General features: G+C 44.5%; 1 protein-coding gene across 1 annotated transcript in view; it reads right to left on the bottom strand.

Moving 5' to 3' along the window:
• PGM5 (phosphoglucomutase 5) overlaps positions 1-11,428 on the bottom strand; it is a 162,293-nt gene that overhangs the window by 83,267 nt on the left and 67,598 nt on the right. Inside the window, exon 6 of the mRNA XM_044272695.1 lies at positions 6,541-6,695. Within this exon, the coding sequence (XP_044128630.1) occupies positions 6,541-6,695 (155 nt within the window). The remainder of the gene's footprint in view (positions 1-6,540; positions 6,696-11,428) is intronic.

Genomic DNA, 11,428 nt, shown 5'->3' with positions numbered 1-11,428 from the left:
GAAAGGGAACCACAGCATGTAGTCTGCTGAGTTTCCCATGAGGGCACGCTCCATCTCCACATGCAATGGTGAGGGTGTGGGCCTCACCAAGGCAATCCATCTCTCCAGATGTACAGCCTTTACATACTGCTCCACATCTGGGAGTGAAACGCCTCCCTGCTTTTTTCTCCTAGTAAGTAACCCAAAGGGTAGCCTAGCCTTTTTGTTCGCCCAGATATATCTCCCTATGATCCTCCTGAGTTTAAGTAGGTAACTGGCCGGTAAATACAGTGGAAGAGATCTTAGGGTATATAACAGCTGAGGCAATATGTAAGCCGTAATCACATTTTTCCTCCCTAACCAGGAAAGGAATGGCAGAGAGCTTTTGGTGAGAAAGGTTTCTATCTTATTCAATAGGGGAGGGAAGTTTAGTCTGAACAACAGGCCAGGGTCGCTAGAGATATTAATTCCTAAATGCTTGATAGAAGTATGTGGCCACTTGAAGGGTGTCAGTTTCTTAAGTTTAATTAGCTGTGCGGGGGATAAAGATATACCTAGCGCTTCAGACTTGTCCATGTTAATCTTAAAGTTGGACAGAGCCCCAAAGTGCTGGAAAATAGTCAAAACCTCGCTCATAGCCTTTTCAGGATCAGTTAGCATAAGTAGTAAATCGTCAGCGAACGCTGCCATTTTGTGGGTGTGTGTACCTAAGCGCAACCCCTGAATAGCAGAGTTTTGCCTAAACTTTAGAAGCAAGGTCTCTAAGGTGAGTATAAAGAGTGTGGGGGACAGGGGGCATCCCTGCCTCGTGCCATTACGTATCATGAAGGCGTCCGACAGAGTTCCATTAACCATGACGCGCGCTGATGGTGAGGAATATAGCGAGAAAATGGCATTAATAAACTGCACTGGGAAGCCAAATGCCTCCAGTACACTCCGCATGTATAGCCAACTGACTCTGTCGAACGCCTTCTCTGCATCCGTACCTAACAGTACCATTGGTATCCGATTCTTCCTAGCATGACAAACCGCATGTACCACCCTGCTAACATTATATCTCCCCTCTCGTCCTGGCACGAACCCCACTTGTTCCTCCTCCACAAGCTCAGGCAGAAGCTTGGAAATTCTGGAACTAAGCAGTTTAGCCCACCACTTCAAATCAGTGTTAAGTAGGGAAATGGGCCTGTAGCTTCCACATACTTCTTGGTCTTTCCCCTCCTTATGAATCACTGTAATATGCGCTGCCTGAGCTTGTGGGGGTAGAGACTCCCCTCCAAGTAATGAGTTGCATAAGCTGACAAAGTAAGGAACAAGTATATCTCTAAACTTTTTGTAATAAGCAATGGGGAACCCATCCGGCCCCGGGGACTTCCCAGTCGGAATGGTATCTAGGACCCGTGCCACCTCCTCTGCAGTAAAAGGCTTCAGTAGTTCGCGGCTATTCGCCTCTGAGACTGACGGGATCATAATAGAGCTTAAGAATTTTTTAATCTGCAGGGCTAAGTCTGGGTGGGTACCTCCCTCTTTCAAGTTGTATAGAGATTCATAAAACTTGCAGAACTCCCTTGCTATGGCTGGCGTGTTTGTTAGCTTACTTCCATCTGACGTTTTTATCCCTTGAATGAAAGACTTATCTCTCTGATGTTTTAAAAGAGCGGACATTAGCTTGGAGCTTTTATTACCATGAAGGTAATGTTTAAAACGTAGGGCCTGTAATATTTTTGCTGTTTTAATATTAAGGAGATCTCTAACCTGCCTACGTAGGGAAGCTAGGGAGTTGTATATCTCATCTGACTGCGATTTTTTGTGTAAACCTTCAAGTGTAGATATTTGCAGTAATAGTGAGTTCAGTTTTTTCACTCTATCTCTTTTTAACCTAGTGCCCAGACCAATAAGCTCTCCTCTGATCACTTCTTTATGTGCTTCCCACAGAATGGGCCTTGAGATCTGATCTGAGTCATTATTTAGAAAGTATTCTCTCAGTTTTTGTGCGATTGCCTGCGCATGAGTTGCATTATCTATTAACGTGGTGTTTAAACGCCAGGTCCAGGATCTACGCGGTAAGTCCGCAAACCTCACACTTACACTTATGGGAGCGTGGTCAGAAATAACTGCATTGTCTATCGTAGCCTCCGTGACCAATGGGAGCGCATGGTTGGATAAGAAAATATAGTCCAACCTCTGGTACGAATCATGTACTCTAGAGTGGAACGTATAGTCCTTATCTTCAGGATGTAACAATCTCCAGACATCCGAGAGACCAAAGTCCGACAGCGCAAGGTGAAGTCTGCGGAGTTGCTTAACGGGCACATTCCTACCTCTGGATGTGGTGTCTTTTATGGGGTCAAAGATCATGTTCAAATCACCCCCCATGATCAACAATCCTTCCGCAAAGGGCTTCAGGATGTCTAGCGTCCGTAAAATCCACTTAATCTGGTTATAGTTTGGAGCATATAGATTCGCCATAGTAATCGTTAAATTAAGAATTTTCCCTTTAACTAACAGGTATCTACCTTCCGGATCCACCATTTTAGCTAACAGTTGGAACGGGACATTCTTTCCCACTCCTATAGAGACGCCCCTTGAGGCCGACGAGTGAGAAGCATGAAACCATTGGGGGAATTGTTTGCTAATCATATTAGGTATATGCATATGCCTGAAGTGAGTTTCCTGTATAAAGGCAATATCAACACGGTCTTTCTTTAACGTGTGATATAGCTGACTCCTCTTTTGAGGGATATTAGCCCCGTTAACATTAAGCGAGTATACTTTCACTTCAGCCATATCCAAACCAACAGTTATCTAAAAGAGCCGCAGTACATTGGATGTCAAGCAGGACAGGACATAAACAATAACATGTAAAAACGAAAATGAACAGAACAAGTGGGCTATAGAGCCCAATGGCGTCTCGCGACGCAGTGAGGCACACTCTGGCCCAATATCTAAGGCCAGTGGGGGGTGACATGTGTGGAGAAGTCACAGGACCCATCTCCATCCACCCGGTCTATCAAGCTGGAAAAAGAGTACCCGTAATTACATCAAATAAACAACTTATGAGTACAGTGGGAAAAAGTTGTAGATTATTATGAAGTAGAACCGTAAACCCCTGACTGGGGAAACCGTCTCTGTTATCTCAGAGAAAAACCCTGTCACATGAGGTGTCTTCCATAAGTACAGAGAAATTAAACACTTTAACATGAAGAAGGACTTCTCTTATGGGAAAAGAGTCCTGTATCTCAGGTGGCTTTCTTCCTCGGCGAGCGACCCTTGCTCGCTGTCTGCCACTGCAGGTTCTGCGGAAGCTGAGGTAAGTCTGGCGGGAAAGACGTTGGTAGCCATGATGGGATTTCTAGCGGTTCCATCTGTAATGCGTCCCACAACCTGGGCAAATCTTCTGGTGCTCGCACCGTATATTGCCTACCCTCAATTGTGGTTGTCAGGCCAAAAGGGAAGAGCCACTTCACCGGGAGCTTCTTCTCCCTTAAGGCATTAGTTAGTGGACGAAAGGCCCTTCTTTTCGCCAACGTACTGGCCGCCAAGTCCTGAAACAGTAGAATCTTATGTTCCTCCAGTAAGAGATCACCCGCCTCTCTCGCAGCTCTGAGCAAGGCCGCAGTATCTAGGTAATTCAAAAGAGCACAAACCACATCCCTGGGGGGTTCTGTAGCCGGCGGTTTCGGGCGCAGGGCTCTATGGGCGCGTTCAATAACAATGGCGTCTGCGCGCTCTTTGCCCACCAGCATCCCAAATAAACTGCGAACTGTGGGTGTCAGCTCCTCTGCAGAAATCAATTCTGGTATCCCTCTAAGGCGTATGTTCTTGCGGCGCCCTCGGTTCTCCTGGTCTTCCAGGTGCAAAAAGGCAGCATTCACCTGTTTACAGACCGAGGCAAGTTGCGACTGCATCCCCGCACTGTGCTGAGTCATGAGGGAGTGCGAGTCTTCCAAGGCCTCCACTCTATGGCCCATATGTAAGACCTCAGCCTTGATGTCCGACAGTTCTTTCAGGACTGGCGACAGAGCTTTGTCTAGCGATTGAGCTAACGACTGTTGTAGGAATGCTCTGGTGATTGGTAAAGCGTCTCGCTCACCTTGTATTTCAGAACAGGCATCCGAGCTGTCGCCATCAGAGTCCTCTTCCCGCGCCTCTGCAGCTAACGTATGGCGCGCTGCTTTCCCCCGCTCCGGCTGAGACGAAGGGGTCTTCTTGCTGAGGTACTTGTTCATATCGCTCTGCGAGCTTTTCAGTTTCGGGGTGCTCTCCACTTCTCCTCTCTTCTCTCTGTTAGTCTTCCTCATAATCTCGTCGGGTAGCTATGAAATAGGCTTAAAGACCGGGCTTTTGGTGAGGAGCTCAGGCGCACACGTCCTCCACCATGCTCAGCCGGCTCCGCCCCCCTCCCACCCCTATTCTGTAAAGAAGAACATTTGTTAAACCTGGCCTGGTTACTGACTCCTATAACACCACATGCTGGCCATTGATTTATCGTATGCCCTGCCTTGCACACACATGGACATTTATATCAAGGCCACACCCAAAGTACCAACAGGCAGGGAGCTCCACAGCTACTGGGAGTGCCCTGAGGAAACATAGAGTGATCTCCTTCTGCACTGACCCCAGGAAGTGATGGCCTGTTGGAGCACACAGTGACACATCATCCTCAGAGCTACTATCACTCTCATACTGGCTCCTCAGGGGCTAACTGCAGAAGCACTGAAGACCTATCCTTCGGATGGATTACCGATGTCAGATCGTCGGTGGTCTGAATTCTGACAATGTCGCCGATCAACAGTTTTTCAGTAGCTCCTGCTTCCAATGAATTCCTGATGGCCTGACATTGGTGACCTATCCTAAAGGTAGGTCATCAGTACCTTAGTCCCAGAGAACCCCTTTAATTTTAGTTAGAAAACATGATTTGTAAACAGTAGTGATATCCCTAGTTTGTTTACGTGATACCATAAAAGAGATAAATGATAGCATTATGCATGTACACATTGTCAAGCAGTTCCAATGATGACTGAATACCATGTGACGCTTGTTTTTGCTCAAAATGGACAACTACTGTTTTCTTTTGAATGAAATTAACAAAATATGTTCTGAGAATGAGAACTGTCAGTGCAGTGCATATCCCATCCAAGTTGAGATCCCCTGCTACATCAATCCTGTTGGTTTTGGACTATGTTAAAGCAGATGTTTCCTGTCAGCAGCTTCATTATCTTCAACGTGTCCACAATTGTATTCCAAATATTTCAGTCATTCAATAATTTATTAGGTGTCCTCTGGAACATTTTATCTAAATTATCACTTAATCCTATCTTCCAGTTGTTACCACAGCAATCTTCTGTCTGGGTCTAAGGACACCTAGTTAGCCATGTAAACCAATAAAACACAGTGCACACTTCCACCCTGCATGAAAACACTGACCTGACATCCGCTTGGACTGTTATTTCTTTACTGCAACATGCCGTGACCGATAATCAGGCCAATTATCTGGATGAGTGTTTGTATAAATGATTGTTCCTGATAATTGGCCAGCGATCACCTGATGAATGAGCATATAAGGCCTGTATTAAACCAACAGATTATCTGACCAATCATTGGTCAGATGGTGGTTTATACACACCCATTATTGGTCAGATTGGACAGAAATTGGTCAGTAAATCTGCTTATGTAATACAGCCCTTAAAGGCCCTTTACAGTGCCGAGAATCGAACACTGAACACTCTGTAGAGATGATCTGGCAATGTAAATGTACCACCGATTACCCAATGAATGGGCAAAACGCTTGTTCATCGGGTAATTGGATAGTTTGTGTGAACACAAAAATCCTCGTTTCCCAACAGCAGATCATGCTGTGTAAACATGTCTCCTCCACCAGCGAGCAGCAGATTGTCGGGTAGGAACGCTTACTTCCCGACAATCTGCTGTAATACCATCCCTTGTAAAGAGACCTTTGATGCAGCCCTCATCTCCGCTAACAATTAGGCAATTATTGGGAAGGTTTAATTTATGTCCGATAATTGCCTGATATATCGGTCTGTTTCTCCAGAGTTTCAACACAAAATCAAACAAGTGGCGCTGTCTATCCCTGGACTACCACCAGTGGAAGCTTTTCATATTTTACATTCCCTTTAAACAATACCAATATATTCAATCTCTAGGATGGACAGGGCAGTTTCTGTGGATTCTAGAATTATGCATAGTCCACTATAAATCTTTATTGCTAACACTGCATTATTTAGCATTGCAAATGGTACTTTTTTCTTTCACTTTTTGATAGTCCATGAAATGGAACGTATCACTAGAATGTAAAGTTGTACAACAGTTTAAAGCTTATATGTAGGCCAAGATTTTAAGACAGAGGACCTTAAACAAGTCCAGTTATCCAAAAACATGTTTTTCTTTTAAAGAAAAAGTACATTTCATGATTTGTAAAGTCATACCATAATCATTTACATGTTTTGCTTGCTAAAGAATATTGTGCGGGGGGTGGGGTAGGATGAAGTGGTAGAATACTTTGACTATATTTGTAAAAAAGAAAACTATTCAAATTGTACTTACTTGTCTATGGCTGTACTAGTGGGCATACTTCTCCCAAAACCTCGCACTCCCATTTGTCGAAAGTAAGGCACACAGGAGAGGTTGGCTGCAATAATTGCTAAGGAATCAGAAGGGTTCACAAAAAAGCCATTTTGGCCTAAGATCATGTATCTGTCCTGAAACAAATGCAGACATTTATTATTATTAAACTGTTTATGGTAAAAATACATTTTCATACTGTTTTTCACACCATTTATAAGGAGTATCACATCTGCTACAATTACGATCTGTGTTTCAGTGGATTGACATGTGTGATCTAGTCTGTAGGACCCCAACTGTTTCTTGAAATGTTGGCATTAGATTTCTCTTCTACATGTTGTTAAGCTATACCTACATCTTATGCCATATAGAGTATGTGACTGAGAACAATGATCAGCCATAACATAAAAGGTTCTTTTTAGGCCAAAACTTGTTAAAATTGCAAAGAAGCAGTAATCACCTCCGCCAATCTGCTCGTTATTCCGATGCTGTTCTGGTCCCCACTGCTCTGAACTTCATGTTTAGCTCTACACGCGGTTAGCTAACCTCAAAAAACCTTAAAAACTTAACAGTAGTACCTGTCAAGGGGTGGGAAATATTAGTCAGCAAGTGAACAGTCAGCTCTTGAAGGTGATGTGTTGGAAGTAGTAAAGAAAAAGGTTAATTATAAGGATCTGAGCTGCTGTCATGAGGGCCAAATTGTGATGGCTAGACAACTTGCTCAGAGCATTTCCAAAATGATGTCTTGTTGGGTTTTCATGGTTTGAAGAGGTTAGTACCTTGCTGAAAAAGTTAAAATGTAACTGTGGTTTTGGTTTAAAGGGAACCCGTCACCAGGATTTTGTGTATAGAGCTGAGGACATGGGTTGCTAGATGGCCGCTAGCACATCCGCAATACCCAGTCCCCATAGCTCTGTGTGCTTTTATTGTGTAAATAAACCGATTTGATACATATGCAAATTAACCTGAGATGAGTCCTGTATGTGAGATGAGTCAGGGACAGGACTCATCTCAGGTTAATTTGCATATGTATCAAATCGGTTTATTTACACAATAAAAGCACACAGAGCTATGGGGACTGGGTATTGCAGATGTGCTAGCGGCGATCTAGCAGCCCATGTCCTCAGCTCTTTGCACAAAATCCCGGTGACAGGTTCCCTTTAAAGAGTCTCCTATCAAAGCTGTAAGGCTGCTTTCACACTAGCGTTCGCTGGTCTGCTCGTGAGCTCCGTTTGAAGGAGCTCACGAGCGGACCCGAACGCAGCCGTCCAGCCCTGATGCAGTCTGAATGGAGGCGGATCCGCTCAGACTGCATCAGTCTGGCGGCGTTCAGCCTCCGCTCCGCTCGCCTCCGCACGGACAGGCGGACAGCTGAACGCTGCTTGCAGCGTTCGGGTGTCCGCCTGGCCGTGCGGAGGCGTGCGGATCCGTGCGGATCCGTCCAGACTTTCAATGTAAGTCAATGGGGACGGATCCGTTTGAAGATGCCACAATGTGGCTCAATCTTCAAGCGGATCCGTCCCCCATTGACTTTACATTGAAAGTCTGGACGGATCCGTACGAGGCTAATTTCACACTTAGCTGTTCTATGCTAAAAATAATGCAGACGGATCCGTTCTGAACGGAGCCTCCGTCTGCATTATTATGAGCGGATCCGTTCAGAACGGATCCGCCCGAACGCTAGTGTGAAAGTAGCCTAACTAAGTATTACTAAGGACAGTCTTTCTTCAGTCTTCAGCATTTTACTGTGCACTAAAGATGCCCTTGTATAAGAAATCAGTTAGACAGAGTGAAGGGCAGTGATATTAAGGGTGGATGTTCATAGTCAGGGACTTGGGTAGTGATGAGGAGGCTGACAGCCTCTGCATGTTACACACAGTTATCTTCTGCAGACTGAAGACAGATTAATCTTAACAACGCTCAGAACTTTGCTAAGAGGACTCTTTACACCCCGTTTTCTTCAACAAAGAAACATCTTTCCCTACTAAAGTATATTAGAAAAAAGTTTAATATCCCTTTACTAAGTTAAAAAATAAACCAAAACAACAGTTACGCTTTAATGATGGCTATGAAAGGTATCAGAACACAGTTCATCTTAAGATACTGTGTGTGTCCGCAGACCCACAGACCAGTCAGAGTGCTGATGGTGCAGTAGTAGAATGTTGCCTGGTCAGATGAATCACATTTTCTTTTATATCTGGTTGATGGCTAGGTATGTGTGCGAGTTTCATACCTGAGAAAGAGATGTCACCAGGATGACTTATGGGAAGAAGGGAAACTGGCTGGTAGGCAGGGTAATGCTCTGGCCAATGTGTTACAGAAACATTAGGCCCTGGCATTCATGTAGATGTTGCTTTAACATATTCCCTCACATTGTTGCATACCCAGTATCTCATTCCATAATGGCAGCAGCCTTTTTCAGCAGGGTTTTTCAACACTGAAAAAACGGTTGTCATGTGAGGAACATGACAAGGAATTCAAGGTGTTGATTTGGCTTCCAAATTCCCCAGATCTCTATCCAATCCACATAGACCTCACCTAGCACCCCACAGAACTTAAAAAGGACCGTTTATAGGTCTAAACATTATAAACGAAGTATCAGGCTACGTAGGAAATAGTGCAGGGATCTAACTGCACTTACTATTTTTTCTGGGCGCCGCTCCATTCGCCCACTGTAGCCCCCATTGTATTCTCCCGCCTGGTATGCTAATGTTAGCATTGGAACAATGAGGAGGAGACTGAGTCTCTCTCTGTTGGCATCTCCTTCTCCCTGGCTGTAGATTTGTCCAATTGCAGCGGAGAGCGTCATAGGGAGAAGGTGAGTTTTGTTTTCTCCCTAGCTGTGACGCTCTCCGCTGCGATTGGACAGCGCTACAGACAGGGAGAAGGAGACGCCCACGGAGAGAGACTCAGTCTCCTCCTCATTGTTCCGATGCTAGTAGCATACCAAGTGGGAGAACGGAGCGGCACCCAGGAAAACTAGTAAGTGCAGTTAGATCCCTGCACTATGCCCCAGGTATCCTGATACTTAGTTTTTAATGTCTGGACCCATGAAAGGTCCTCTTTAAAGGATCTGCTGGTAATGTCTTAGTGCTAGATACACAACATGACACTGAGAAGTCCATGTTTCAATGGGTCAAAGCTGTTGTGGTGACATAAGTGGGTCTTTTCCCAATGTTATGGCTGATCTATGTACATTATACAAGGTACTGTAAATGGGTCCTAGCACAGTCTATAAAAAAAACATGATGAACCTAAGCATTTACTGTTTCCCTATTAGGGTTCCACTGGAGTTCCTTGGAACTTGATCAGAGATTCCCCGTATGATATCAGCAACAAGAACCTTTCTAACAGACAGATTTTTAAACTACTCAAAAGATGATCTGCACAAGCAAAGCAGTCAACAGAATCAAGGCCAGAACATAGCACTGGCCAGGAGTTGTGGAATACTGCAGTGCACCTAACTCCAGTTATTTGAAGTTGGTGTAGGAGCTTATATTTTCTGGTAGAGGATTTTCCTTTTCAGGGATCCTCTCACTACTTGCGTTATATAAGCTTAAATATTGCCTTACATCACCAATGTATATGCTAAATTAATAATAGAACTAGATGTATACATCATGCCTTACCTAAATCCATCTTAAACTATTATTCTGTTAATTTCACATGCTATTCAGATTTACACACACAAACACACACAGTGCATATTTAAAGGGGTTGTGTCACTTCAGCACATGGCATTTATCATGTACAGAAAGTTAATACAAAGCACTTACTAATGTATTGCGACTGTCTATATTACTTCCTTTGCTGTCTGGATTAATTTTTCCATCACATTATACACTGCTCATTTACATGGCTACGACCACCCTGCAATCCTTCAGTGGTGGCCGTGCTTGCACACCAGCTACTAGCTGCTAGCACCAGCCTATGTGTGCTCCCACAGTCCCAGGCATCAGAGAGGCCGCCACTTTCACTGAATCCAGCCAGCAAAGGAAGCAATATGGACAATCAGAATACATTAGTAAGTGGCTTTGGTAAGGCTACTTTCACACTAGTGTTCGGGGCTCCGCTTGTGAGTTCCGTTTGAAGGCTCTCACAAGCGGCCCCGAACTCATCCGTCCAGCCCTAATGCATTCTGAGTGGATGCGGATCCACTCAGAATGCATCAGTCTGGCGGCGTTTGTCCTCCGCTCCGCTCAGCAGGCGGACACCCGAACCGGCCGGCAAACGGATCCATCCAGACTTACAATGTAAGTCAATGGGGACGGATCCGTTTGAAGTTGACACAATATGGCTCAATTTTCAAACGGATGCGTCCCCATTGACTTTCAGTGTAAAGTCTGGACAGATCCGTCTGAGCAACTTTCACACTTCACATTTTTTCTAAACTATAATGCAGACGGATCCGTTCTGAACGGATCCAATCGTCTGCATTATAGGAGTGGATCCGTCTGTGCAGACACCAGACGGATCCGCTCTGAACGCAAGTGTGAAAATAGCCTAAATGGTATTAACTTTCTCTACATGATAAATGCCACTTGCTGAAGTGAGACAACCCCTTTAACATGTTGGTAAATTTGGGGCACACAAGCCTGCACGCGGGCATACCCCAAACCCACCTAGAGGGTTTTACATAATCCCCACACATTTTCGGGCTGAGGCTGAATTTGCAGGTCTCTGAAAATTTGAGACTGTTGGCCACTTTGACAGTGCTAGTGTTAAAGGGTATTTAAAAAGTTACAAAACAAAAAAAGAGATATATTTCTACCATTTAGTGTCATCATCATATTGTAAAAATGGAAACAAATAGGGGAAACTGAAAGGTCTAATTCTGATATCATCACTGGCTTGCTTGCCTTGCCTTGTT

Source organism: Bufo gargarizans, chromosome 1 (genome assembly GCF_014858855.1).
Source record: "Bufo gargarizans isolate SCDJY-AF-19 chromosome 1, ASM1485885v1, whole genome shotgun sequence".
In the NCBI taxonomy this organism is placed as follows: Eukaryota; Metazoa; Chordata; class Amphibia; order Anura; family Bufonidae; genus Bufo; species Bufo gargarizans.
The sequence above is the reverse complement of the archived record's forward strand: the minus strand, read 5'-3'. Positions and strand labels throughout refer to the sequence as shown.